The sequence below is a fragment of the Cryphonectria parasitica genome (genome assembly GCF_011745365.1).
Source record: "Cryphonectria parasitica EP155 unplaced genomic scaffold M406scaffold_3, whole genome shotgun sequence".
Classification (NCBI taxonomy): domain Eukaryota; kingdom Fungi; phylum Ascomycota; class Sordariomycetes; order Diaporthales; family Cryphonectriaceae; genus Cryphonectria; species Cryphonectria parasitica.
This window is the reverse complement of record NW_024468911.1, coordinates 2368469-2396416: the sequence shown is the minus strand read 5'-3', so window position 1 is coordinate 2396416 and position 27948 is coordinate 2368469. Positions and strand designations below refer to the sequence as shown.

The 27948-nt window shown below is 52.6% G+C and overlaps 8 protein-coding genes and 1 non-coding gene across 9 annotated transcripts; 3 read left to right on the top strand and 6 right to left on the bottom strand.

Moving 5' to 3' along the window:
* Positions 1 to 763: 763 nt before the first annotated feature.
* Positions 764 to 1548, bottom strand: M406DRAFT_55200 (uncharacterized protein). The gene is made up of 2 exons (XM_040924550.1): positions 1048 to 1548; positions 764 to 973 (listed from the first exon to the last, which is right to left on the bottom strand). Exon 1 carries the CDS (start codon positions 1222 to 1224, stop codon positions 1054 to 1056), a length of 171 nt encoding a protein of 56 aa, XP_040778314.1. The 5' UTR covers positions 1225 to 1548; the 3' UTR covers positions 764 to 973; positions 1048 to 1053.
* A 463-nt stretch (positions 1549 to 2011) lies between these two features.
* Positions 2012 to 4578, top strand: M406DRAFT_254425 (uncharacterized protein; the record flags this gene model as incomplete). Its single annotated transcript, XM_040916965.1, has 3 exons — positions 2012 to 3390; positions 3478 to 3891; positions 3969 to 4578. Coding segments are annotated over 3 exons (2403 nt in total), but the record flags the coding sequence as incomplete, so codon positions are not given.
* A 918-nt stretch (positions 4579 to 5496) lies between these two features.
* On the bottom strand, positions 5497 to 5618 carry M406DRAFT_t41. Its single transcript has one exon. It is a non-coding gene; the product is annotated as a tRNA-Arg (tRNA).
* A 646-nt stretch (positions 5619 to 6264) lies between these two features.
* Positions 6265 to 8769, bottom strand: M406DRAFT_89851 (family 7 glycoside hydrolase). Its single transcript, XM_040926164.1, has 4 exons — positions 7808 to 8769; positions 7584 to 7730; positions 7432 to 7512; positions 6265 to 7324 (listed from the first exon to the last, which is right to left on the bottom strand). Exons 1-4 carry the CDS (start codon positions 8270 to 8272, stop codon positions 6653 to 6655), a joined length of 1365 nt encoding a protein of 454 aa, XP_040778312.1. The 5' UTR covers positions 8273 to 8769; the 3' UTR covers positions 6265 to 6652.
* Positions 8770 to 12631: 3862 nt separating this feature from the next.
* M406DRAFT_61271 (uncharacterized protein) lies at positions 12632 to 13950 on the bottom strand (the record flags this gene model as incomplete). Its single annotated transcript, XM_040924730.1, has 4 exons — positions 12632 to 12928; positions 13087 to 13500; positions 13594 to 13851; positions 13894 to 13950. 4 exons carry the CDS (start codon positions 13948 to 13950, stop codon positions 12632 to 12634), a joined length of 1026 nt encoding a protein of 341 aa, XP_040778311.1.
* A 3940-nt stretch (positions 13951 to 17890) lies between these two features.
* On the top strand, positions 17891 to 19610 carry M406DRAFT_345398 (uncharacterized protein; the record flags this gene model as incomplete). The annotated part of the gene is made up of 4 exons (XM_040922077.1): positions 17891 to 18100; positions 18220 to 19126; positions 19191 to 19405; positions 19454 to 19610. 4 exons carry the CDS (start codon positions 17891 to 17893, stop codon positions 19490 to 19492), a joined length of 1371 nt encoding a protein of 456 aa, XP_040778310.1. The 3' UTR covers positions 19493 to 19610.
* Positions 19611 to 19965: 355 nt separating this feature from the next.
* M406DRAFT_40938 (family 3 glycoside hydrolase) lies at positions 19966 to 22249 on the bottom strand (the record flags this gene model as incomplete). The annotated part of the gene is made up of 2 exons (XM_040924151.1): positions 19966 to 20375; positions 20470 to 22249. The coding sequence occupies 2 exons, from the start codon at positions 22247 to 22249 to the stop codon at positions 19966 to 19968; spliced, it is 2190 nt and encodes a 729-aa protein (XP_040778309.1).
* A 1671-nt stretch (positions 22250 to 23920) lies between these two features.
* On the top strand, positions 23921 to 25576 carry M406DRAFT_254413 (PLP-dependent transferase; the record flags this gene model as incomplete). Its single annotated transcript, XM_040916963.1, has 3 exons — positions 23921 to 24068; positions 24192 to 25198; positions 25271 to 25576. 3 exons carry the CDS (start codon positions 23921 to 23923, stop codon positions 25574 to 25576), a joined length of 1461 nt encoding a protein of 486 aa, XP_040778308.1.
* A 151-nt stretch (positions 25577 to 25727) lies between these two features.
* On the bottom strand, positions 25728 to 27005 carry M406DRAFT_355540 (glycolipid transfer protein). Its single transcript, XM_040923199.1, has 4 exons — positions 26721 to 27005; positions 26581 to 26639; positions 26371 to 26489; positions 25728 to 26279 (listed from the first exon to the last, which is right to left on the bottom strand). The coding sequence occupies exons 1-4, from the start codon at positions 26854 to 26856 to the stop codon at positions 25979 to 25981; spliced, it is 615 nt and encodes a 204-aa protein (XP_040778307.1). The 5' UTR covers positions 26857 to 27005; the 3' UTR covers positions 25728 to 25978.
* Between the last annotated feature and the right edge of the window lie 943 nt (positions 27006 to 27948).

Below are 27948 nucleotides of genomic sequence, written 5' to 3'. Positions count from 1 at the left end.
TGGCACGACAGTAGATCACGGCAAGCTGCTGTGAGGCTTACCTACCTCAGGTGGCCCGCCTGAACGGGTGGGCCTCGTGTTTGCTCGTCAGACCAGGCCCCAGCGGGACATCGGCCGCAATCATGCTCGTCCCAAAGAATCCCTCCCTCCCTGCTACTTTGAGCGTGGGGTCTTCCCTTCGAGCTCGATTTCTGATTAGCCTGGCTAGGCAAGGGAGCAAGGCTCTTGCCGAGCCGTTCTGGTAGTCTGGCCGTGTGCCCGCGTCCCGGGCACGGGAACGTGCCACTGCGGTAAGTTGACAAGCCTGTGCTGACTTTGCCATGCATTCCCTTGTTCTCTGGTGTGCTAGAGATCGGCGAAGGCGCAGGCTAGGGCTGTAAGAGGGCTCTCTGTTATGTATTCTCTGCCAGGGAGGGCGTGAGGGAGGGCATGCATGCATGCTGCATGCGAGGCATGGAGCTCGAGCTCAGGTTACATGGCAGAACCACCACCGTTGTTTTTGCTACTTCGTTTTTGCACCTACTCTGCTTCTGGGATCACTGTGCCGTCTGCAAGTTGGCGGGCCTATTGTGCGTGCGTGCAGCTGCACTCGAGCTATGTTGCTTGCCCTGTCCGCTCTCTTCTTCCTCTTCTGGAGCCTTCTCATACTTCCCACCCCCCCCTTGCCGCCATGCTTGCACCCGCAGCTTGCCATTAAACCAAACTGCGCGCCACTAAATGCAACAAATCTCTTCCTTCCAACTTCCTAGCCATCTGTCACATTCGGGAAAGCATCCTGCGAACTTCATTCCTCATTATTTTTTTCCCTTCCCCCCTGCGTGCCGTTCAGTCAGTCGTGCGCCTTCTCTCCAACAAAAAGAAAGCCCTCCCAAGCCATACATACATTCATATACATACGCCTTGAACTCACATTGGTCACTGCTTATTGATTTTTGCTTGCTGCCTGCTACCTTATAGCTCCGCAGATTTATATGTGGGCAGACACCAACTTCTAGGCGTACGCTTCATTCCAACACTCAAGCTGAAACTCGACATTGGCTCTCCCAGGTTTATCTATTTGCGTATCTTAACGTGCGATCTCTTCTTACTTCGCATTGGTGGCGTGCTCGTCCGTGGGGGTCTCAGCAGCTCTGTCCTGTAACCACACTCACATTCATTTCGGTCCGGCTCACCCTCTTCTTCCTCCACGGCTACCTGCATCCCTTTGATGCTGCCGTCACACATCGCGCAAGCAGGAAGACGGCACTCTTTCAGAAGGTCTTCCTAGAGACCGTGCTGCTGCGCCCTCCTAGACGTTCACAATTCCAGCACTCAACGACTTACCGCGAGCCTATTGATCTCTGCGCCTGGCACGGCACGGCGGCCTCGAAGACACGGAGACCAAGATTGATTCTCGTGCACCTTTTCCTGCATTACAGCTTTTTGCTGGTAGTGTAGCGCGAGGGGACACCTGCTCCCTATCTGGGTCCTTCAGGAGGAGGGAGAGGAGAGATTGGTGTTGTGTGAACGAACACTTCCTTCGTCAAAGGCCGCCTCGGGTCGCACCTAGGGCCATCACGGCTTGTGGTCGGGTCTGCCAAGGACCCAACCCGTCTTCACAATTACTTCTCTACAGGCCATACTCTCCCCACCGGATCCCCCTGCCGATGAAACGGCCAATACTCCGCCCTCCCCGTCCTCCACTTCCACCCCGAAGCGGACGTACGCAGAGGCCTTCACCCCCGTCTTCCCGGAACATAATAGACACCAATTGCCCCCATTGGCCCCGAGCTCAACGCCGGCTCAACAGCACGAGCAGCACCAGCACGAAGAGCACCAGCAACAGGAGCAGTACCAGCAGCAGCAGCAGCAGCAGCAGCAGCTGCCGCAACCACCGCCAGTGCCTCCACATCCTCCGCATCCACCCGCCTACCACAGCCATTCGATCCAGGGCTTTCTGATTGCACGGGCCCCTGGGCATAGTGATGAACGGCCAGCATATACCATCGTGGGTGGGGTGGATGCCTCCAAGGCTTCCATGAAGCGGCAGCCCATGCGGTCAAGCATTGCCTGTCTTCGGTGCCGAAAGTCCAAGATCAAGTGTGAGAACGATGGAGGCACGTCACCCTGCGAGACATGTATAAAGCAGGGAAAGGACTGCAAATATCCAGAGGCCACACCTGTGCTGCCGAAGCGGGCTGAAACCTCGACCACAAACAAACCTGAACGTGAATCCGGGTCTGACAGGAAGCGGCTGAAGAAGATCGAAGATGTCTCCCGGGCCGAAGATCAGTACGCCCCGCATGCCTATGCCGAAGACGTTCTTTCGGCTCACTATTTGACGTCGAGGCTGTGGGCCGAGGCTTTCGACCTGTACAGGCTTCACTTTTCGACCGAGCTGCCGTTCCTCCACATTCCGACCCTCAAGGAGGTCATGAACCCCAAGTTCATGATGAAGACAAAGGAGGCCCAACATGAGCTCAATCTCGTGCTGCTGGGCATCCTGGCGCTGACTGCACGTTTCCATACCGACCTGTCCAAATATGCAGCCCATACGGCGTATGCCCTACCCTGGTTCCAGAAGCTGCGAGGCTCTCATGGCAAGAATGAAGCGTCAGTCGCGTCTGAGTTTTTTGCGGAGGCTCTACGGAAGGCCCTTGGTCCCCTCGGCATAAGCATGACCACTGCCTCGGTCGAGCGCGTCCAGGCCTTCCTAATGCTGGGCTTATACGAGTGGAGCCAGGTGCAGCCGGATTCAGGTGGTCTCGGTGCGTGGATGTATGTTGGTTGTGCAATCCGGATGGCGCAGGCCCTGGGACTCGGATTTGGAGACAGGCCTAGACCGAGACAGCCGGCGCCGATCAAGCAGGTCAGCTCAGGTCTATATTCCTGGAGCCCTCTGAGCGTGTCAGAGCTCACGATCGTGAAGGAGATCCGGCGGAGGACAATGTACAGCTGCCTGATCCTCGATCGCCTCTTGTCCTGCGGAAAAGAACGTGTCTCGACTGTCCGTACCGACGATCTTCAGATCCAGCTGCCATGCAACGAGTGGGCATTTGACCTATCGCAAGAGGTCCGGACGGGGTTCTTGAAGGACACTGTCCTTGATGAGTGCCAGCAGAAGGCTGAGAACGAGAGCGTCCTCAGCAAGTTTGTCCGCTTAGTGGACCTTTGGGGCGAGATATCGGACTTCTCCTTCTCCGGTGGCCGACTGACTGAGGCTTATCCTCCTTGGGATGAACGGACGACGTTTTACAAGCTGAGGGAGAGGCTGGACAAGTTCTATGACGATCTGCCTCAGAGTTTTCTGCTGTCGCCGTCCAACTTCCACAGACATGAGAATCATCAGTCCGCCAGCGTTTATGTCTCTTTGCACATGCTGGGCGGCATCTGCGGGGTTATGCTGCATCGGTGAGTGATCTTCTGACGCCTCATCGCGGTCCGTCATGATGATTCGACCCGAGAAAGGGGACCTGGATGTGCTAACTACGATCCTAGCGAATACGTCCCTTTCCTGCCGCTTCGGTGTAATAGGCCTACGGGCCCACTAGATGAACCAACGTTTCCATCGGCCGAATTTGAGATCCCCAGAGGCTTCTGGGAAAAGAGCGCCGAAGCGCTCTTCCAGTCTGCCAAGAGGATGATTGATATGATCGAAATCAGTGGCGAGAAGCTTCCGATGTCAGGTCTGGTCCTCTTCGGAATTTGGATCGCAGCCTTCGTTGCGCAGTATGCATGGCACTTTCCGCACATGGACCTCGAGTGTACTATGCATCCTGCAACTAATTTTGATGAGGATGGAATCCCGATAGAGACGGATATGACAAAGTTGGGGCCTACTGGTCTCTGCTTTCGAACCCTCCAACGGATCTCACACTGGCTGAAGATGGCGACTACCTACTTGACATACTAGTACGTGTGAGGACTTTGCATCTTCCCTCTCCTCTTCTTTCTATTGCTTGCAGCATTAACCTGGTGAGCTTGTACAGCAAGGAAATAGACAGGTTCGTTTCCAGTGTCAATCATGAGTGGCGGGAGTACCGGAGATCCAAAGGCGGCGGCCCCATTCCTGTCAACGAAGGGCCAATCCACGGCGGGGGCCTCGACATATGGAGACGACAGAATGATAGGATCATCAACAATGGCATGATCGTTGTCGACGAAGACCTCAGATACTTTCAGGCTATGGACGGATCCCGACGGACCAGCATGAACAGCCTGCCCGGCAGCGGCACCAAGTCCTTGTTCAGGACAATCAACCGCGCCCAAGACGGCCCTGAGCAGGTGCAGACAAAATTTGATGCTATTCCTGGTAGTAGCTCTCAAGTTCCGTCTGCCCATGCCTCGCCCGCCCACGCCTCGCCCGCGCAGAGCCAAAGCACCATAATTGACAGCGTTGATACCCCAGTGCAGACATCGCCACGCGGTCAGAAGCTGGATATTGTGCGGAATTTAGGCGAGATCGAATCATCGCGCATAGCAGACTGCCTCGGCGATATGGGTGGTGACATCCAGGGCTTCTCTTTTGGAGAACTCCCCGACGCCGAAATGCTCCAGGAAAAGCCACCACTGCTGTTGAGTCTGGGAAGCCTCGTCTAGAGGCGATGGCCGGTGTCTCTTCTCTATTAACTTTCACCTTCTCTTTTTGCTATATTTTGTCTCTGTTTTTTGCCTGTCACAGCATCCTTCTGGGAGGGGGGGGGGGGCGGGATATAGGAAAGGAGTAAGGTCGGAGGAATAATGGGCTTGGATGGGGTAGGTGTTCTAAGGGATAAACCTGGGTTCTGCCTTTTTTCTTTTCCTCTGTTTTCTATCTTTGGCCCTTTTTTCTTCTTCTTGTTCTTTTCATCTTGGCCCTTGGCGTCACACACTCTATAAAAGTGCTGTGGATGATGGTCCTGGAATTTGGGGATCAAGCGAGCGAGCGGAACCTAATACAGGACATGTAAGTGAGTGTCCAGCAAATCGGCGGCAAAGACATTTCGAAGACTTATCAAAGAGCGTTCGACACGGGGGTTCTCGACATGGGGGTTTTCGACACATAGTGAGAGGCTTGCCTAACCTGGGTGAGGATAGCGGAGAGTGTGGATTGCGGTAGTGAGTGGGATGGACTTACGGCAGGAAAGGCATGTCATGTCATAAACACACCCGATATGAAGATATGCAATGCGGCCAATGAAAGTTCTTTTTCCTGCACTTCTGTACTGACCTGACCGGTGGTGGTGAGGGTGGTTGCTCATGAGAGAAGAGGTTGCCTGGGCAGCAGCGTAGCGGGCCCCAAATTTATTTGCACTGGCCCTAATTGAAGATGCCACAGAAAAACCAGAGTCAAGGTCAAATTGCCAAGTCAAGTCAGTCACTAACTAAGTCTTTCTTCTTGATTTGATTACGCACCAATGAATGTGATTTTGTCTTTTGAAAATCAAATATAATTAAAAATTAAAAAGTCTTCACTCACCACCACAAACCACCACAATACCAATTTAATGTCTGAGCACGGCATAAAGATAGGCTAAAAACTCCCGGCGGGGCTCGAACCCGCAACCCCCAGATTCCGCGCAATAAATCCACGGATGGAAATTTCTTTGCGATGCCATAGCAGGTAGAAGTCTGATGCGCTACCATTGCGCCACGGGAGCTGATGTGGATTTTGATGGTACGCTCGTTGAATCTCGTGTGGATTATATCCCCTTTCCATATTGGAACATGGAAACTTTTTTCTTCTTGGGTCTGGGTCTCAATATCTCTATTTTCTTTCCCTTGTTAAATATTTTTTTTTAGGTAGGTAAGGTTTGGATACTTACTATACTTGTAATAAATCATTCAATATTGAGACGTTTTCCCATTTCCTCATAAGCATCCTATCTTTTGCATTTCTGGCAGCTGTGGAAAGTTGTGTTTAAAAAGGTTCTCTCATCGCTCTTGGAAATAGCATGCGTGTGTGGCTCCAATAATCTCCATGATTCGAGATCCCCCCCTCTTAAGAGGCGAGTGGTCGCGACTTGTTCATCTCCAATCGCACATGCATGTATTCTCTGCAAGTAAGAAAGCAATGGTGTTTATTGGCTGGAAAAAGTGGCTATTTAGAGAGAAGTACTGTAACGGACAAGAACATGGACAAGATGGTATTGGTACAAGTGATGAGTCACCTGACTATTTATGCCATTCGTTTGCTAGACCCAACAGTGCCTAGGGATTTACTGAGCTAGACTCACTAGCACCAAACCGCCTCTGGTACTGATGTTTATGAGACAAAGACATGGAAAGACAATTTGAGAGAAAAGCAGGTAGGCAAGTATGTATAGATATATGTACGTCAAGAGCGAGAGTATATGAAAATCCACCACTCCATCCGGGAACAAAAGTAGAAGGTTATGTACAAGAACAGACTTATGCCTATACCATAAACAGGATGAGAATGAAAACATGAGGGCGAATAGGCAGGACAAGTGTGAATTTCTCCTTTTTCCTTTTTTTTTTTTGTGTGCCGTTCTTTCCATACCGCACCTCCTGTCTTTCACTCCCTTCCTTTCATGACATAAGCGTCTACCGAACAACAACACCCAGCCAATCTACTAGGACAACCAGACATGAAGAGGCTTGGTCCCTCTCTTCAAGATGTCTGAGGACCCTTCAGAGCACCATAATCTTCCTACGACTCTGCCGTGCTTCTTTAGACGGTGTAAGTCGAGTTGATGGCGCCGAACTTGATGTTGGAGTAGATGACCTTGGAGCTGGGGTTAGAGCTCTCAACGCTGGCGGGGACACCAGAGCTCGTGGAGCAGCTGCCGCGGACGGAGCCGGGGGTGGTCGAGCCGACGGGGTAGGTGGAGTCGAGCCAGAGCATGTCGGCATAGTAGTCGTCCCACAGGGACAGGACGAGGACCATGGGGGCGGCCAGGGCCTCGCTTATGCCGGACCAGCCACCCTTGGAGGTGAACGAGCCCTCGCTGTCAAAGGCGGTGATCTCGGCCTCGCAGTACGCCTCGGTGAGCGAGTTGTAGGCGGTCAGGCCGGACACGGTGCCGTACGAGTTGGGGATCAGCTCGCCGTTCTGGACGTAGTAGCGGCGGATCTCGGACAGCGAGCCGCCAGACTCGATGAACTGGGTCACGACGGTGAAGACCTGCGAGGTGTCGACGGTCTTGCCGTCACCGTAGAAGGTGGTGTCTCCGTTGCGGTAGCTGTTGAAGTCACAGCCGTCTGGGTCGCAGGTGCCGTCGTAGCGGTTGTCAGCGCCGCTGTAGGTGCCGCCGCAAGCATCTCCATCACAGATCGTCTCGGTGATGCTCTCGCAAGGGTGGGCAGTGTAGGCTGTCGAGTACGAGTTGGCCTCCCAGACGTCCTATATCCCAGCGAGCAAGCGGGCCGTTGTTAGCAATGATGGCGGAGCAGGGACCAAAGGGCAAATAGGAGCCTCTACTACGGAATGCATAGCAGAACATCACTCACCATCTCAGGGCAGCAAGATCCATGGTCGCCAAGACCGGTGTTAGCATTGTTGGTGGATGCAACCCAACCCTCAACGTTGGCCTGGACATTTGGACAGTCAGTAAAGACGCGCTCCTTGCTGGAAAATAATGGTTTCTTTTCTTATAACGAACCTGGCCGCCAATGAACTTCAGGTCACGAGGGCACTGGCTGTCGCAGTAGCCAGTTCCATAAGCAGCACCGGCCTTGTTGCCAGAGTACTCAGAGGTACCGCCATCCTCAGGCATGGAGACGAAGTACAGAGCACCGTTCAGACCGCACTATTCAATTTTCTCGTTAGTACAGATGCGACTAGTTTCCAGGACCCACGGGCTTTCCAAATGATAAAAAAACATACCGGCAGCTGAGAGACATCCACATCAAAGGAGAACTCCTTGCCCAGGAGGGTGAACATCTCGTACTCGGTGTCAGACGACATCAGGTACAGACGCGAGCCCACGTTCTCGCCATTGCTATTGTCCGTAACAAAGTCCAGAGTGAGCGCGTCGCCGCTCGAGGAGACACCGTATGTCGACGAGTAGTCGGCACCATCGAGGCAGCAGTCCTCAGCGCAGGTCGCGTCAGTGTCGCAGATGGAGGTATCCCAGGTGTTGCCGGTGTAGCAGTTGGTGGAGCTGTTGACATCGTGGACCCATCGCCAGTTGGCGTCGATGACTATAGAGCCAGTGTTGGTGGTGCAGCTCCCGGCAGACGTGCAGGTGGACCACTCCAGAGAGGGCTTCGTCTCGGTCGTCAAGGTACAGGCTTGCTGTGCCTTGGCCGCAGCCACGAGGGCGCTGATGGCAGCAAGCTTGCTGTACATCTTGCTGCTGTCTTGTTGACACGAGTGAGAACACGGGAGTGAATCAGAGACTAGGAAGTGAAAGAAGAACCTGCCGAAGACAAAAGGACTTGTCGTTGGTGCCGATAGTTTAGCTCAGGATCAATGTTGGAAAGAGGGCAGTGTACTCCATATATATATATATATATATAATATATATCATGCATTCCGGAAAGTGGTGCACAGGCCTTTGCCTCCCTCTTGAGAACCCAGATGGCCTATGAACATTCCGACGGAGGGGCCTCCCGGATCAACAGTAGAGTATAGATCAACTCTTTACTCGTGGGAAACACGGCCCAGGGAAGCGGGCCATTCGAGCCCGCGAGGGATGCAGAGCAGTCCCACATCCTGCCAGTGATGATCATGCCTCTAGGCGCCCAAGTCAGGCCGTGTAAGGTGATGGGCACGAGCGGGTGGCGGCCCGTCTAGACTAGACTTCCATTCAGGCACACGGAGGAGAGGAAATGGTAATTCGCGAGAGGTTCCCCTGTTGAGTGCCTTCCTCCGCCTTGGGACGCCTGGAGAAACATCGGCCGTGGACCACGCCATGGTCCATGGAACTGACGGCTGTCGGTAGCCAGCATCGTCTTGGATGTGGGTCATCAAGGGTAGAATGCAGCCACCAACGTAAGACCTGAGCAGTACCGGCTGGCCATCCCGAGGATGCCTGGCTTTCCCAACATCCCAAAGGTGCGCAGGGCGGTCACCATCTCGAACCACGTTTCACGTCCACGCGCGGAGGGGGGAGTTGGGCCAAGAACTGTCTAGTCACGATCCTTGGCGTGGTACAGGAGGGAAGGCCAGTCGATGGCGCTGCACGACGTCGTCTTGGATGGGAGCCGCATAATCATCAACCTGCTGCACACCTCAACGCCGGAGGAGTGCCGTCAAAGGCTTGCATCATGTGCCCAGCATGGTTGCACTGGAAAAAGATGACCTGGTCAGCGGTACGTAAGGAGAGTTGCGCTGTCTGAGGTAGACATACCGTCTCGTCATTTGCGATTGGAGGGTTTTCCAAAGGCAAGGCCAGAAACAGCAATGCGGAGGTGTGCTTACCGAGGGTGACATAATGTCGCGCCCCACGAGACACTCTTAGCCCGAAAGTGAAGGTGGAAGACCATCAGAAGAAGCGATGCGCAGGTCCTTCAATTGACTTTTGAGATGCTCCGAGCTGCCATTCTCGATCCAGGCAGGAGTTAGTTCATCCTAGTGTATGATGGTGATGGCAGGAAAAAACTGTAAGTATTATGTAGATTGCGGAATGGCGGCAAAGTTTGTTCGGGGGGGGGGGGATTTCGTGGATTCTCCTGCAGGTCGTGGAAATGAGTACATGCTTGGCCCATCCAGGTTAAGCGAGATGTGGCGCGGACCCCGGGGAAGCACTCGACATGTGGCCCCTTCTCATGGATTGCCACACCAGATGTGTCTTGATTGCCATATTCGGAAGTTGATGCTATCGTGTTCATTGTTCATCTGTCTAATCATCGCCTTTGGAATCGTGATACTATTCAAGAGGTTCGATCTGGCGCATTCTCAGAGCATCGAACCCCGGTTGTTCAAGGACGTCAGCCGTCTCGGCCGATCCCGTCTGATGCAGCTTATATTAACAGGCCGAGTTGTGTAGGGAAAACCAGGCTCTTAGGGCCCTGAAGTGCCCGGGCGCCAGGTTCAATTCATTTATATAGATTGAGCTCTCGCGCGCCAAGATGTCAAGAACCCAGAGTCGAGCGCTGGCTGCACGTGTCAACGACGATCTTTCATTTAATCCACGTGGTGTACCAAGATGCGAGTCTTGATCCGCTGAAACGTCTCAAGACCTACATGTTTCGACGCAGACTACAAACGTAAGCCATATGGGCGTGATCTGCACAAGGAAGGGTATCTTGATCCGCTGTTAGTTGAGCACACATATATATGTAGAACTTACACCCAGCCGGTTTTTGTCGCTGCTTGCTCGAGAGCTACTAGTCATCTGCGCCGGGAGATCTAGCGCAGTCTGTGCAACAAACGAGCCAGTACCTCCTCATGATGAGGCCAACGGTGGCTGATAATCCTCTTGACTATAGTGTTTAGTCTGAGGCCGCTGGCTGTGCAGGCTTTGGGTCGCACACGGTTGGACACTATTAGGTATCATCGACGCTGTCCTGCAGCATTGCAGGAGGGCTCGCCTTCTGCTGGCACTGTAGCCATGGTCGATTAACCTCAACGAGAATTTGGTACTGATCACTGTTTTCAGCTGGACATATTTTTGGATATAACTTCTTTGGGCGGTAGCGTTTGTTGGAACATTTCGAACCGGCCTTTCCCCATCAGAACCCTGACGTGAACTTTAAACAATTAGTCAAGGAAATTCTGACATGAGCCAGGTACGGACCTCTTCTGGAGGGAGATAGCGTCTTGGCAGGGCTGTACTGGGCACCCAGAGTCCTTTGGCCAGAGCGAGACTGGCGCCTAGAGAGCCTGTGAGAGACTCAATGAAGGCAAGCGGACAGCAGACCGCCAGGAAAGAGCCTCTCTCTTGTCAGACAACGAGGTCGCAGCCCGAACGATGGTAACCTGGCTACCACAATGGCAGGCTTGAGATCCCGAGAAGCATACCAGCTGAACATGGAACCTGAGCCACGTCACGGCAGATTGCTCCCTTGGGACAAGACCTGCCCTAGCCAACGATACGATGACGCTTCGTTTCCCTTTTGGGTGATTTGGAAACCCAGATCATTTGCTGGAAGCACCCGCCGCAGATCCTCCAGGAAGACTGATGTAAGGGTAGCACTTTGGTAGGTGGAATGGAGTCCGAGATAGGCAACTCAGTGATGTCTCAGTCGAGCACTCGACACCGCCCCGACAATGCCTATCAGCCTGAACCTAGCTTCTAGGACCATACTGAGCAATGCCACACGGGGAACGCTCACCCGGCAGCCAGGAAAACTCATGCGAACGAGGTCATCACCATAAGAACCGGCGGCCCGAGTATGGGCATGAGACAGACGAAGCCCCTGATGGTTCGGCACCGTCACAACAACTGCAGCAGTAGTCACCATGACGAACCGCCAAGGTAAAAGACCCGTGGTGCCTATCGATGGGTATGAGAAGGTGTGACGGAAGTGGCTGCCGCCTGCACATGCTGTCGTACTGCAAGGGTCACGGCAATCAGAGTTGGGTGTTGCATGGGAGAGTGAGGCTGCACGCATCTTGCTTTAGATCTGGGAAGCTATTTCAGGTCGACGTCAGCGTGTGACGCTTAGAGAAAGAGACATCGATAGGGAATCGAGGCCCGGTAGGCATGTCCAGAAACCCAACGTCCACAAGGGAGACAAGCTGGGACCGAGTCGAGCGTAGCAGTCAGCCATGGTGTTTCCACCTGATCTGCACGCCTCGTCCATGTGAGTGTGGAACTGGAGCGGTACAGGCACCCCCACCCTTCCTCATCCTACCCTGCCTCCTTTTCCCACGCCCTCCCACGTTTTGCGTCGTCGCGGTACTTAAAAGTGTCTTACACCAACACGGCCAATGTTTAGCCGCACTTCATGACCCCCATGTATGCCACGACCTTGACCAAGTACGTACCCATTGAGATGCAAGCTGCAGGGCGCTGCAGCTGTTCGCCTCGTAGGCGCGTAAAAGCGTGTGTGCAAGCGGGTCAAGAGGTGTTGCCGCCGGAGCAGCAGTCCGTCGTTGCCGACGATGGACGGCGACGCATCAGTCAAGAGCAGCCAATACTCGCAGATCAGAGGCAAAAGGACATACAGCTTGTCCGTCACTGGATCCACTTTAGACTCTTGAACGAGAAACATTCTTTTGTGGTGAGTGCGGGTGGGGATTTGCCCAGCAGGCACGAAGGTAAACTTGTCGGGTTAAAGGAAGGAGAGGTTTGGACTAGGTCCACAATCTTGTGCTCGGAGGCAGCTTCCCCTTACACTCTCAGTTGGTGCTAGCGTCTGGAGGCCAATCCCTGGACTGGCACATATCCCCTGTCACTGCTGCCACTAATTAATCATAATCATAGGTCAGTGAAGCCAACAAGGCTCCTTCCTCTTTTACTCGCCAGATCTATTCCGTATCTCTATTCTCATCTCATTGCCTCTGTCGTTTGGGAACGTATACTCTTCAGATTCATCGCATAGTGACTCTCCAGGTTTTCAGTCTTTCATTCCATCTTCAGGTATCTTATTATTGCTGACCAGAAATTCCTGTGGAGAGCTTCTTCTATGTCTACTTCTAGGCATGTCTATTTATGGACTGTGAGAACTTGTCAAAGCAACCCATCTGCCTTCGAATTCACCATACCTGCAGGAGATGGCCGGATAAGACGAGAGAGGAAAAGAAAGAACCCCGAGCTGTCTAGTAATCATACTCATAGCAAAGATAACCTCCCTGCGCGTTCATAACCTCCTCAACCTTGATATCAGGCAAGATATCAAAAGTGGTGAGGACGTAGTCGAGAGTGGTGTTCAGGTTCACGGAAGCTGGCAGGGTAATATCGTTCTCCTCAAAGAAGGTGTAGTTCCAGGCATTGCCGGACATGTCGGACAGGCGCGAGGATGCGTTAGCCGTCTGCCACTTCCACCACACGCGGTCGATGTAGTTGTGGTGCATGAAGAACATCGGGTCACCGGCAGAGGAGTAGATGTCCGACATCTAAGATGTTCTGGTCAATTTTTTGTTCCTCTCATTTCAAGCCTCCAATCTGCCTTCTCAAAAAGGGCGAGAGGGAGAGAGAGTGGGGTCAAAGAGGGAGAGAGAAAGAGGGAGAGAAGGAGGGAGAGAAGGAGGGAGGTGAAAAGGAGAGAACTTACAATGCCTCCACTGGAGTTGTGCCCAGCAACGTGTGGGCTCGTGTTGAAATCCACCATGCAGTTGAAGAAAGAAAAGTAATCATTGTGAATCCTGCAAGTATCCAGCTTCTCCGTGCCCATGTATTCAATATAATCGGATGTCCACGCGCGGTCGAGACAGTATTCGGTGTTCGTCAGCCCAGGTCCGATGTGCATAGTGGTATTGGCAAAGGCACCGTCGACCAGACAGGCATCCGGACCGGTGCCGTTGCCGCCAAAGGACTCGGCAGACCACATCTCGGAGCGGAACAGATCTCCTGCGTTGGCGTCCGCCTCCTCGTTCCACCAGCTCATGGGGCCTGTATAGTTGCATTCGGTGCGCAGGAGGGTTTCGTGCGTATGCATGTAGTACCGGTGCCAGGGCAGGAATTGTCCCTGTTCAAGTATATGAATGAGTATGCTGGGTGAGTGACGAGACGATGTTCGTGTCTCAGGTTTGTGGTGGAAAAAATAAACCCCCAAACTTACAACATTGTGAACGATATCCGCAACATATACACCATACGAGGTCATGTTCTGGAGGGTGCGGTGCACGGCCTGCAAATCACTCCAGCGGCTGGTGACGCCGTCGAGGGTAGTGTTGGCCGGGAGATTGAAGAGGCACTTCTCAGCAGTGAGGTAGGCCTCCTTCTCGGATGGCGTCAGGTTACGCCATTCCTTGCGGACGCGGATATTGTCTGCCGTGCAGGTTCCGTTGAAGTAGAATGTTGTTTCGGTAGAGTTGGTCTGGGCAGAAAGCGGTTGGCTTAACTGGGCAGATCTTGGGACGGAGACTGCCTGGACAGATCCTGCGGCAAGCAGGAGATTGGTGATAAGTGAATGCATTGTTATCAGAATAATAAACCTTGGATTATGTAATAATGAATGATTGACAGCACTGCACTTGGGAAAACGAATGCGAGAAGGAGAGCCAAGGTCCTCTGGTTAACGGTTGTGAAGCTGTTACACTTAGTACCGAGCCGTCGTGGCAAGAGGAAGATTCGCCTTATATACTTTACAATCTTTCCTTCTGCTGTTAGGGTCCAGATGGCATTGCTCATTTCCTGACCGGTGCCCGCCGACGGTAGCATTGTGACAAGATGTCCCTCATGCATCCTATCAAATTGTGATCCACGATTCAACATCGCATGGGCTCAGTTGCATAAGGGCCACTCCGAAGCCCACGTCTGGCCCTGGTATTAGCCAGATGCCTCGATGTGATAGATATTAACAAAGAAATCCACAACAAAAATAAAAAAACTAAGCCTCACGCACCTGGACTAAGTAGTGGGTGAGTACGTGGCCAGGAAAGAAGAAGAGAATGCCCCACGGCTGCTGAATTTTTCTTTTGTCCTTCTTATGTCTCTGGCCTCATAACAACAAAGCCATGGTATGAAGGTCACAGAGTCTTACACACTCCTCCCCGAGGACCCACACACAGTCAGGCGGCTCCGCGCAGTGGATATCCTTTGGAGCGGCGAAGTCGTCAACGCTCAGGGAAGCGCGCGCGCGCCAGGGGTTCCAAAGACCCGTATCCGGCACTCCCGGGCAGCCAGCCACGCAACTTATCTTCACTTTCAAGATTGTACCGAGGACATGAGGCGGTGGCTGCATCTTGTAGGCTGTATTCTTTCTTCACGGACCGGAGTTAGAACGGCACTAAAGCGGAAATAGATTAGAGGATTCGGGGCTTTATGCAAGTATGATCCTCGGGTGCTCCGAGGTCTCAAGGTCGCTCTCAAAGATGAGAAAATTGACGCTGTTTTCATGAGAAGTTTTATTCTACGACTATGGCAATAATCAATTATTGGACTTGATCCGGGGGATGGGACTACAGGCTGCACTGGGCCTCTTTGGGAGAAGTATGATCATACATTATTCACAGTAACTTGATAAAATAATATTTCCCTATGGTCATAGTACTATGGTACAATATGTTCGATGGAAAACGCCGGGTTCCGCTACTATGTAGTATTATATATTACTTCAGTAAGGGAAAATCTGGTCTTTTCCCACGTTGTCAGGTGCCATTGTTCTAAGACTGTTACGGAAAATATCTGACCCATTCATGCCTCTTGTAAATTAAAGATAGTTCGAAAAAGGCTACTGCAGTATCTCCGTTCCAGTAAGGTTCGGATGCGTGGCCCTGGATGAAATTGGTAGTGGATGGAGCTGGAGGGATCTAAGCCGAGCATGTCTGGCCGGGACCTAGAACTCCTGTAGATATCATCGCAAAAACAAACTTTTACAATTTAGCATCAATGATCTCAAGCCCACAAAGTCTCCCACATTCCGGTAGCCACTTTATAGGGATACTGACCGGTCTGATAGGGGATTCTATCCTGAAACTCATCTTTTGACGAGATATCCACCCAAGGGCCCACCGAAAAGTGTGAAGCACCCGGCGAACGAACCCACTACTTGGATCCGCTTGATCGGATAATGGTCGGTTACTCTCTGCTTGTCCCTCCCACTCTTCTGCTTTTTTTCTCTTCTTTCTTCTTCTCTTTTCTTTTCTTTGCATTGGCATCCTTGAGGGCCCGCCCCCACTGCGCCGTAATCCACACGGGGTACACGTCATTCTGATATTCTACGTCTCTACAGACAGAACATATTAGAGGCATGAACGAAATAACTGCCTAGATCCCTTTTTTTCTCCACCGGATTTCTATCGTGCTAAGATCTATCATCGCCGACACTAACTTCAGCCACGTTGAGGCTTGCGGTGATGCGTGGTCCGGGTGTGGATGCTCTTCAGGTGCAAGTGGTCCTGTGGTACTTCTCTTATTACTATGACAATATTCACGGGCCTCGCTGATGTAGCGGGTGCTTCATGGCTCTCCGATTGCGGAACTCAAATTGTATTCCTGTTACAAGAAGAGAAATTATAGATGTGTATGCCCGGACTTTTTTGCAAGTTGAGTATAGTCCGTGATATTATTGTGTGCCATTAGTGACTATGGCATCAGTACCTTTCACAACGAGGCTCTGAAGCCATATGTACAGCTTTCATTTCGGGTTTTAATTTAGAGCTGCAGATATGGACTTTATTTCAAACAGATAATACGACCCGCTTTCAAACCTCGCCATGACAGGAAGCTAACCAGAAGATTCCATTCTCGTCATAGTCAACTATTGCTTGCTAAACCACACAGCTACAGCTTGTTTTCCTTGCAGCTCCAAACTGTCATTTCGGTTTGTTCCCTAAATAAGCTCTTGTCCCATCCCATTCCTTATACTCCCCTTTGTGGGATTCCCCCATGGCCATGATTTCACCATGTTCTCTTTTCACGCTATTGCCTGTGACTTCCTATGATGACAACAACAGATTGATTTCCAAGGTTGTTATCTTTTTATTTGAAACCTTGTCTTTCAGAGCTTAATTGTTTAAAGTTAAAATGACTATACCTCCGTTGCCCAGGACTAAGACTTGATCCCGATGTCTCATGCATCAAAAAAGTCATCAGTAAGATCACTGACAAACACTTGCTCTACTTTATGAGAAAGGTTTGCTGACAATGCCCAAGGGCACAGTGAGATTTGTTGCCCCAGTCATAGAACACATCAGCACGTTGCATTATCCCAAGTAACGTTGAATTAAATGGTAATTGTCAGAATTATTCTGCCAACAAGGCATCCTCTACATCTCAAAATAAGGACTAAGTGTTATACACCATTCGCATTCCCACCACGCCTACGGGACTTTGAGGCATGTTTCTCATTGATATCCATCATCAGTATGCCCTGCGCTCACAAAGGCAGTTGATAGGGGTCTAAGCGCTACCTCACAGATGCCTCTCTACGAAGAGCTGCAGACAGCATAGACAACCAAGTCGACAAGAGTGTTTACACCATAGACGATGAAAAGCTGCTTGAGTCATTATGGTTACGATGGTCATATCACGCCACTCCATTGTAGTTCTGCATCATTCGCGCAGGACTTGCGATCGAGCTCAGGATGGATTTTCGACGTCGTTATCTCTTTGCTTGGCAAGTCAAGGGTCGATCCGTTGCGAGGGTCGAAACTCGACTCGTACTTGTTTGTTTGTTTGGAAAGAAACACCCCCCCCCCCTCCAGAAGGACCAGGATAAGGATAAGTGATGAAATATTTCATGTACACCGGGCTCATTTCCTGACTGTTATAAGCTGTTCATATAAACACGAGCAATGCGCTTCGCATCATCACCCGTAGCTTAGGAACTTGCTGAAAGAGATTGTTGTGTTCCTAGATAGTCATCCCTACCATGCAAATCTTCTGTGAAAGCTGTAGGGAGTTCAAGATCCCCCTGTATGACTAAAAAAGATGATGGTCATCCATATTCCTGAGATTTGCAAAGGTGGAATTCACAGCCCAGCTCCTATACCTCCTTCTATGGACTTTGCCATCCGTCTGACCCCTGCAAGTATTTCACAGCCAAAATAGGCAACTCAAAGCCAGCGGAGCCGCAGGCGGCAAAAGTGGAGATAAATGCCGATCCGACAACCCAATCTCGACGTCTTCTTTTCTTTGACCGCATAGTATCTGTGCAACGGCGAGTGACTCCATGGGCGCCAATATCGTTAGGCACTCTCCATCTAGATAGTCTCACCTAGCCAGCAGCTTTACCCTCCATTTCCCTTTCTTCCTTCTCGTTCTGCAGCGCATCAATACACTCGTTTCCGGTGTATCGACCACGCCGCGTTGCCTCTCACCACCTTCCAGACGTCCGGCAGCTCTCGCGCAGCCCCTGTGGGATCTTAAAATTATCCTTTGAGCCCGAAAAGTACAAAAAGAGAAGAACAAAAATGAGGTATCAGGGTTTGCAGGTCTCTGTTCTGGGCTGTTTAGCCCTCCTTATCTCGAGATGCCATGCCTCGGCAGATGCCTCCAAGAGACCTCAGTTTCAGACGCTGCCTCCCTTACGAGAGCAGGAGCAAATCGTCAATTCCTGGACCGAGGAGCGGAAACTTCTCATTCCGGGGATTCTGAGCAAGTATAACGTCGACGCATGGCTTGTCTGTCATTGGCCCTCCTCCCAGTGCTTTAAAACTCTCTAGCCTTCTACTCCAATCTGCACATGGTCTAACCTTTTGACCCTTCTTGTGATATCGCTAACACCACAGTCCACCCACAGATTAGCCAGCGTGAGTATGCTGAGGATACCGTCTTCTGGGCCCTCAAAGACTTCACACAGTTCTCAGCCCGTCGCCGCACCATGCAGCTCTTCCTGGCCAACGCCACGGGAGGTAAGCCCTCGGCATACTCGTGGATCGACAACACGCCCCTCGTGTGGTCCGAGCTGCGATCCATCCTCGAGGAGCAGCAGCCCCGCAGCATTGCGCTCAACACGCACTCTGAGATCGCCTTCTCGGGCGGTCTGCACGCTGGCGAGAGGGACGCCATCGTTGCTGCTCTTGGTGAGGAGTGGAGCGACAGGTTCGTCCTGGAGCCTATGATTGGCGTCGAGCTGATCGCTACCATGATCGACCGGCGCCTGGACTGGTACCACAGGATTATGGAGACGGCCTGGGCGATCATCGAGGAGGCCTTCAGCAGTAGGGTCATTCGGCCTGGGGTGACTACTGCCCAGGATGTCGAATGGTGGATGAGGGAAAAGATCCAGGCGCTCAACTACACAACGTGGTTTCAGCCTGACGTGTCTATCCTGACGGAGAATGACTGTAGCATGTGTTCTCCATCGCCAAAGGAGGAGCCTGGGACCCCGGCACACTTGATTCGGTTTGGCGATATCATCCACTGCGACTTTGGCGTGACGGCTTTGGGGCTGAACACGGATACCCAGCACCTCGGATACGTGTTGCCACCCGGGGATACCGAGGCTGATATACCTGCAAGCATGCTGGAAGGGCTGAGCAAGGCCAACAGGTTGCAGGACATGACCCGCGAGCACATGAAGATTGGTATGAGCGGCAACGACATCCTCCACAACATTCGTGCCCAGATGGAAGAAGAGGGCATCGAGGGTAAGATCTACTGCCATGCCACAGGCGAGTTTGGTCACAGTGCGGGGACACTCATTGGTGAGTTCCAAACCCCGACTCCTCCTCCGTCCAGAAACTGAGATGATTAAAATTCTCGTTGCAGGAATGACAAATCTCCAAGACAAGGTTCCTTTCCTGGGGGATTTGCCCTTGCTCAAGAATACATACTATAGCATCGAGCTATATGCTGAGCACTACGTGCCAGAGAAGAACTTGACCGTCAAATTCCCGCTGGAGGAAGATGTGTACTGGAGCGAGGAGACGCAATCTTGGGAGTGGGTGTATGGTCGGCAGTCAATCTATCACTTTATTCACCCTGTCAGCGACCATATTCGGGAGCATGATCAGCCTGTGTTGGAACTTTAGTGCAGGCAGAATCAATGGAAACAATCAGCCGTTATATAGTAGTATGTCAGTCTATTTATATCAACCATGACCGCCTCATTCAAGTGAGGGGAAGATACTTTCTTACATTCTAGACAGATCTCTTCATTCCTGGAATATACATAAAGTCCTCGTACTTAAACAAAACATGATATAACATCTTTTGAACTCAGTTGCAATAAATCTATTTGTCCCCTGGAATTTGATACTAGAGCAGATACTATACATGCTCAAGCTTGATCCGCTTTTACTTTGCAATCTTGCTTTCTCAGGTTGCAATTTCGCCTGAGACTTGGAACATAATTCGTATGATCTCGCGACCAGCAGCCTAATAGCATCCAAACTAGAATCCAGGCCGAAGAGCTCAGATAGTAATATCATGATATTGTTCCGGTGTTTCGTGATCTATTTATCACTACCATTTATGCTCACGTAGGAGCTGGCACTCTTGACATTTCCATTTTGCGGCCCCCCCCCCCCCCAGCCCACATCCATCACGAAACCGCAAGCGTTGCATTCAACCTCAAATCTCTACTCGAGGCCCCAACACTCACAACGAAATTCCCGCTCGGGACAATCCAGTTTTGGCTAGCCACGTCCCAGTAGCTCAGGTCCTTCTTGCGCAGATTAAAAGTAGCTGTCCCCTGAGCCCCAGCCGCGAGCGAGAGTTTGTCGAACCCACGGAGCTGCCTGGGGGGCGAGGCTGGGGCGCTGGTGGGCAGGCTGATGTACAGCTGGGCGGCCTCGGCACCGGCGACGGAGCCGCTGTTGGTGATGGTTGCTGTGACTGTGGCGACGGTCTCGAAGAGGTCTGTCCGTCCGCCTGGGGCCGTGGCGCCTGTTGCAGGGCCCGAGGCGGCGGTGGAGGTTACAGAGATGTCTGCGTAGGTGAAGCTCGTGTATGCTTTATTTTTGTAATGAGCAAGGTGGGTAGTTCAGTCACTTGTTAGCAAACTGGCTTTGTCAACGGATCAGCGACTTATAAAGAGAACGCTTACACAACCCAAAGCCGTATTCATATCGTGGGCTAATGTCGCTCTCATCGAAATGCCGATAGTCGATGTATAGACCCTCTGTAAAATCATCATCCTCACCAGTCACGATGCTAGAAGGATAATCAGAGGTAGCCTTGGCGATGGTAAAGGGAAGCTTCCCAGACGGGGTCGTGTCGCCGTACAGAATGTCCACCAGGGCATTCCCGCTCTCCTGCGAGCCCAACCCTGCCCAGACAACCGCCTTCACACCAGGCAGGGCCAGGATGGTCTCCAGGATGACAGGGCCGACGCTCTGCACGACGACTATAGTGTTGTTGTTGGCCGTTGCCACAGCCTGGGCAAGCTGGTTGCCGCTGTGCCAAGGGTCGAGATTATTCCTGTCACCAACGTTGCCCTCGACGGTGATGTATTCCTCTCCCGAGTCTGATGTGATGACGACAATCGCCACGTCCGCACCAGATACTGTGCTCGACACACTGCCTGTATCGTCGGTGCTGCTGAGGGTCAAAGTCGTCCCGTCTGCGGAGGTCCTGTTCTTGAGGGCATCATAAGGGGCAACCAGATAGGGATACTGGGCTGTTCCGCTGCCCCAGCCCATACCCAGTGTCCCAGTATCACAGCCCCGATCCGTGCAGGCATTGGCACCGGCGGGATTCACAATGGCCGCAGAACCAACGAGGGCAATCTTCTTGGGCGACTGCAGAGGAAGGACAGAGTCTTCATTCTGCAGCAGGACAATGCCGTCCCTGGCGATGGCTCGAACGTTGTCGGCATGGGTCGACTGCACGTTGGCCTGCAGGTTAATAGAAGGATACGTGCCCCCGTCCTGCCCGACGAGATACCAGGCGGCTAGAATTCTGGTGACCATGTCGTCCACACGGCTCTCGGCTACCTGGCCGCTCTGCACGGCGCTCAGGAGCTGCGGTCCCCAGAGGATCGTGCCGCCGCTGTAATCGCTGCCCGGCATGGTCATGTCCAGACCATTCACAGCCGACGCAACAGTCGTGTGCTGGGCGTCCCAGTCGCTCATCACATACCCCAGGAACCCCAGCTCGTCCTTGAGCAGCGTGTTCAGGGTGCCGTCGTTCTCGCAGGCCCACGTCTCGTTGATTTTGTTGTACGAGCACATGACGCTGGCGACGCCGGCGTGCACGGCGTCGGCAAAGGGCCACAGGTACAGCTCGTGCATGGCACGGTCGTCGAGGTTGCTCGACAGGGTCTCGCGGTTCTTCTCCTGCTCGTTGAGGATGTAGTGCTTTGCTGTCGCCTGCACGCCGCTGCCCTGCATCCCCATGATGGTCTGCTCCATGGCGATGCCCGTCAGGTAAGGGTCCGGTCCGAACCCTTCCCAGATCCGCCCGCCCTGTGCATTCTTGCCCAGCGGGCCGGCCACGGGCCCCAGGAGAACGTGCACGCCGCAGCCCTTGGCCTCGGCGCCAAGGTACTGGCCCCTCTGGAGTAGCAAGTCGACGTCCCACGTGGCGGCTGCTTGGATCCCGGGGGTGAAGGCGGTGACGCTTGTTGCGTATCGAACACCGAGTGGGGAGTCCTGGAGACAGAGTTCTGGGTAGCCGATGGAGGAGATGGCGGCCGTGTTTCCTACACAGGGGCCGTCGTTCCAGCCGATGCCCGTCACAATGTTGACCTTGTCCTGGAGGGACAGTAGGGCAAGTGACGCATTTGCTTTGGTGTATGCGGCTGACCAGTCAAATGTTTGGGCGGTAATAGGAACTGTGAATAATGATAAAGACCCCAAGGCCAAGGTGAGTCCGAGAGGGATCATGGTGGGTAGAGTGTTGGTCGTATATCCTAATATCCACTGCAAATGGCCAATGGGTGTTAGATACCTAAGAAGACCTACCACCTCAGAGCCAGCAGCACAAGTAAGAAGGCATCATCATTCCTTATACATAAATTCACCAGCGCTATAATTCACACGATGCCCACCCAGACGCAGCCAAGACAATCTATTTGACTATATGCGAACCGCATGAGTGGCAATATTGAGTGATTCACCCGGAAATCCAAATCTTGGTACCTAGGCACGCACCTTGGCACAAACTCTCTCAAGGGAACGTCGCCCAGTGTCAAATCGGGATTAATCTCTTTTTCAATCTGCCCTCACCAAACATCTGGTCACGTTCGCCGTCCAGCAGCTGCAATGGTAAGCTGGGTCGGTGCGGATGGCCCCATTTGGTCTAGGTGAGGAGCTTGAGCGACCGCACCGAGGTTTGTTCTTACATACTTTTTCTCTCTTCTTTCTTGTTTCTTGGTTTCCATGCTGCGGTCTAGTTATTCACCCACTCAAAAGAAATGGACCAGTGCGATGGCGGCCCGCACAGCCACTTGAAGATTTAGCCAATATTGTTTGCAGGAGGGCAGCAGGGTAGAGGCAAATCATTGCCACGAGAAGAGGTTATGTGTTTTCATTAGGCGGAGAAAGTAGCTTCGATGGGTAACCAAGGTTGCATGGACTCGTGTCAGGTGGTCGATTGCACATGAAGAGCTACACTATTAGTTGAGAGTGAGATTTTGTCCTACTTGAGAAGCCCGATGACATTACTGCGCACCTTGATTTCCTCAAAATGATTTGATTGCGTATGAGGCTTTGGAAATCCTCAAAAGTCGAAAAGCTGTTTTCGTGGGAAAGCATCCAACGAAAAGAAGAAGCCGATGACTGACGTTGTACCTTTCTTTTCCTTTTCTCGGATACGTAATTATGATCTAGTTACGTCTTTTGTTGTACAAATTGGATTTTGATAGCAAGTGCTGGAGTTTCGAAACGAGAAAAAAAGATAACATCAGAGCTATGTTCTCAAAAAGTAGTCTTGGCAATTGTATGACTCCTGTCAAAATGGGATCCGGTGACTGTTGATTCTTGAATGCTGTAGCTACCAAGTAAATACTTGATTAGCACAGCAACTAATTACTTATCATTGAAATACCAGGCGGAGACGAAGACTCACGATCCAAAGATAATGTCTTAAACCAAGGCTAATTGCCCGTTGACAATCTCCGCGAGGCTTGACTCACCTCATCAATAAACATTGACTCGCAAGGGCGCACTACGCATGGCGCCCTTCGTGGTTGTGTTCTAGAGCAAGACTATGGCACTTATCTCGACAAACGGTGGAGACGCCCCTCTTCTCGCCTCCGGGATACGGTGCAATGCGTGCTGCCCCTCATGAGATCACCGCTACTGTAAGTTGTGACTCTCCCAATCCCGATCCGTTTGCGACGGCATCGGCGATCTTGAAGACTCATTTCAACGGGATCCCATTCTTCTCCCTTCATATATTTATTATCCCGCCGCAATGCAATTGAGCCAGACTCGAACTTGAGTTTACAATCTCGCACCTTGTTCGAAATTGGTCACGATTTGGGGGCCAATAAGTGATCAAGTCCACGATATTAATTATAGTACTGTTGTGTCGATTGAATACAAGCCAACAAGATGGGTGCTTTCGAACTCAACGACGAGAATCAGCAATTAGACTCGAATGGTATTAGCAGTTTAGGGCTAGACGACCTGCCATTGGCTTTTGGCAAGAGTGTGCGAAAGTTATTCCTGCTGGATGATGACTACCACAATCTCAACCATGGTAAATTTCACTCCTCCATAAACATCATCATCTCTCATCTCTCATCCCTCTCCTCTCCTTCCTTCAGACAATAGTCTTTTCTTCATTGCTCCGCCAATCAATGACCTCTTCCCCCCTTTCAAGGCTCCTTCGGCACTCATCCCCTCGCCATCCAACAACGCCGCCAGCACTACCTGAACCTCTACGAGCGCACCCCGGACCCTTTCATCCGCTACACGTTCCCTGACCTCCTCGACGAGAGCCGCGAGGCCATCGCCAAGCTCCTCAACGCTCCTTCGGTCGACGAGGTGGTGTTTGTCCCCAATGCCACCCACGGGGTCAACACGGTCCTGCGCGCCCTGGCCGAGTTCTGGACAGACGACGGGCAGGACGAGATCCTCTTCTTCAGCACCATCTACGGCAGCTGCGGCAAGACGGTCAACTACGTCTCGGACTCGACAAGGGGCCTCGTCCACGGCCGCGACGTCCAGCTGACCTACCCCATCTCGGACGCCGAGATCGTAGCCCGCTTCCGCGCCGCCCTGGAGGCGTCCCGAGCAGCAGGCCGCCGGCCCCGCATCGCCATCATTGACGCCGTGTCCTCGCTCCCAGGCGTGCCGTTCCCTTACGAGTCTGTGGTGTCCGTCTGCCGCGAGCAGGGCGTCCTCAGCCTGGTCGACGCCGCGCAGGGGGTGGGGCTGATCCCGCTCGACCTGTGCGCCCTCGACCCAGACTTCCTCGTCAGCAACTGCCACAAGTGGCTGTTTGTCCCGCGCGGCTGTGCCGTCTTTTACGTGGCCCAGAGGAACCAGCATCTCATTCGGTCCACGCTGCCGACCTCGCACGGCTATGTCCCGCGCGATCCGGCGGCAGCGCGGCCCAATCCTCTGCCGCCCAGCAGCAAGAGTGCGTTTGTGACCATGTTTGAGTTTGTGGGCACGCTGGACAACTCGCCGTATCTGTGTGTCAAGGATGCGATTGAGTGGCGCGAGAAGTGGCTGGGCGGAGAGGAGAGGATCAGGGCGTACCTGTGGAAGCTGGCCTCGGAGGGAGGGGAGCAGGTTGCGAGCTGTCTGGGCACCAAGGTGATGCAGAACGAGGAGGGCACCTTGACCAAGTGTGGTATGGTGAATGTGGCTCTGCCTCTGGTCGTGGAGCCTGAATCGGAAAGCCAGGCAGGATCCGCCACCACTGCTGCCGCAGAGGGCTCCCGGGAGAAAGAGGCTGATGTGGAAGAAGCTGGCCCTCCTGCGAACATCTTGAGCAAGGAGGGCAAGGCCACGGCCGCGTCAGCCAAAAAAGAGGGCGAGACAGTGATTCCGTACAAGGATGCTCAGAGGATCTGGGCATGGATGACCAAGGTTCTTGTTGATGATTACAAGACTTTCATCCCGACATACTATCACGACGGTCGATTCTGGGCTCGTCTCAGTGCGCAGGTCTACCTCGATATGGATGACTTTGAATGGGCTGGCAAGACGCTCAAGGAACTGTGTGGTCGGGTGGCTAAGAAGGAATATGACGGATGAGGCTCCCCCCCCCCCCCCCCCAAAAAAAAAAGAAAAAAAGAAAAGGACGAGTCGCGCAGGAAAGAGCAGAGCCAGTGGCCCTGGAGCAAAGTGATAGCAGCCTTGGTGGCTTCTCGAGAAAACCGAGAGGACGCATATAGAGGACAGTTTTGGTTTCTAATGCTTTTGACATTTTGTACCCATAAATCTTGAATAAATGCTCAGCGCCCATGCACATACATCCCTTCGTTCAATGCTGTCTTGCAGTCACCGAGCGGGAGGCAACACTGATTTTACTAGACACATTGCAAGAGGCATCAGCCGCTGATTGCATGCCCCTACGTGTATAATGTTTCGGCCATGATTTGCCGGGAGAGGATTCTCCCTTCTCTTCCATATCTTCTAGCCTCATCCCTATTCCCTTTACCACTTGGCCTCCTTGCTGTCCATGAAGGGCTTGAGGATGCCGACAATCTTCTCCAGGCCCGCCAGCCAGGGGTCCATCTGGCCCTGGAACTTCTCGGGCGGTGTGTCCTTGCCGACCTCCTTGTAGAAATCAGCACGCTTGGGGCAGAAGCCCATGGCGGCCGAGAAGACCTTCTTGACGATGAAGCCGTGGTGGGGCTTCAGGGTCTCGCCGTAGGCATTGGTGAAGGAGACGGATAGCTCCTCGCTGGAGTTCTTGTTGTTGGCGCTCAGGGCCTGGTACATAAAGTCGAGGCCGCTGTGTCGAAATCCGATATGTCAGAATCAAGGAGAGTCGTCGCGAGGGGGTTGCATGTCAGGGAGGAGGAGGAGGAGGAGGAGGAGCATACCGTGTCAGCCAGAGCAGGCCCTCCGTGGCAGTGTGCTTCTTGCTCTTGAGCTCATTCTTGACGAGGTCTTGCAGGGTGGCGGACTCGGCGGGAGCCTCCTTGAAGCGGGTGTCGATTTTCTATTGGTGGTGGGCGTACATAGACAACCAATTAGTCCGTCGACTCATTCAAATCTGTATCTCGGGCTGTTGGGAGGGTTTTCTCGCGTACCGTAGCGTTGCCACTGATGTCGCTCTTGACTGGGGAAAAGGCTGATGCCTTCAGGTAGTCTGCAGACGGTTAGGTTCAGTCTCTTTCTCTCTTTCTCTCTCCTATTTCGACGGCACACGAGGAGATATGGTCTAGCATACCAAAGATGACGACCAGTGACTCGGTGGCCTCGATGAACTCCTTGGTGGAGATGTTGTTGTCGGCGTCAATTGGCACATCGGCAAAAGACTTCTTGAACGCTGGGTTCTCAAAGTACGGGACGGAGGTATCAGCCATGGTGATCGATCTGGGGATGGAAAGACGGTCAAAGCACAAAGATCAAGTTAATGTCTGTGGTCGTCTGGAGAGGAGAAAAGAGAGAGAGAGAGGGAGGAGACAAGCTGGATCTGGAATTGGAACTGGGGTTTGGAGGTAGAGTAATCGAAGAAGGGCGAGGCGGTCAAGAACGACAACACACGTTTGCGCGATCCGACATGGGACAGGCACGTTTGGCAATTGACAGCTCACTGCGCGTTGCATGGCTGCGAAGCTCTGGACCCCTTTCCCTGGCGGCCTGGGGACCGTCGCCCCTACCCGCCCCTGCGTCCTGCTGCCAATTGCCCCTCTGCCCCTCCATCGTTTCGCGTGTACCAGCAGATCAGATGTGGGGTTGTCCCCACGATCTAGGCTCACCGTAACGTTGATGAGGGGTCGAGCTGCTTTAACATGGAGCGGCCATGTGTGTACCATAATCTGTTAGTGAGCATACAGACGGTGGAGGGGCACCCTGCTCCACCACTGGGCGAAACGTGTGTGTGCTGCTCTACAGTGGGTCCCTCGTTGTCTCTCTATGTGGATTGTCCAAGAAGTCTGTCACCATCGGTCATGTGGGACGATTGCGAGGAAAACTCAGAGAGCATCTTTCTTTATAACACCAAATTACTTAGCCCAACAAGAGACTCATGCCATACAATCCACGATTTTCCAAAATGACGAGCGCCAAGCGCGTTTCCTCTATAGTGGTGGTAGCACATGGGATTTCGTAGGAGCAGCCTACCAACTCCTTGTCTTAGTGCGCGGGTTGGTTTGCTGCAGTGTCACATAGTGCTATATATGGTACGATACTACTACTAGTACTTGATTTTTTAGTGATGCTTCAGCACCTTTCGTCCCTGCTAGAGCCCAGCCAAGGGGTCTATAGGCCATGCTTGACGTCATTTCTTGGCGCCTCGGGTCCGTCATACAGGGGGCACAGCAACAACATACAGGTAGTAGGACGTTACGCTCACGATGGGCGCTGCCAGCAAAAAGCCAAGAAACATGGGCTCCATCCCGCTGTGTCGAGTCTGGTTTTTGACGGGGAGGGGGAAGGAGGTACTTCAATCTGAC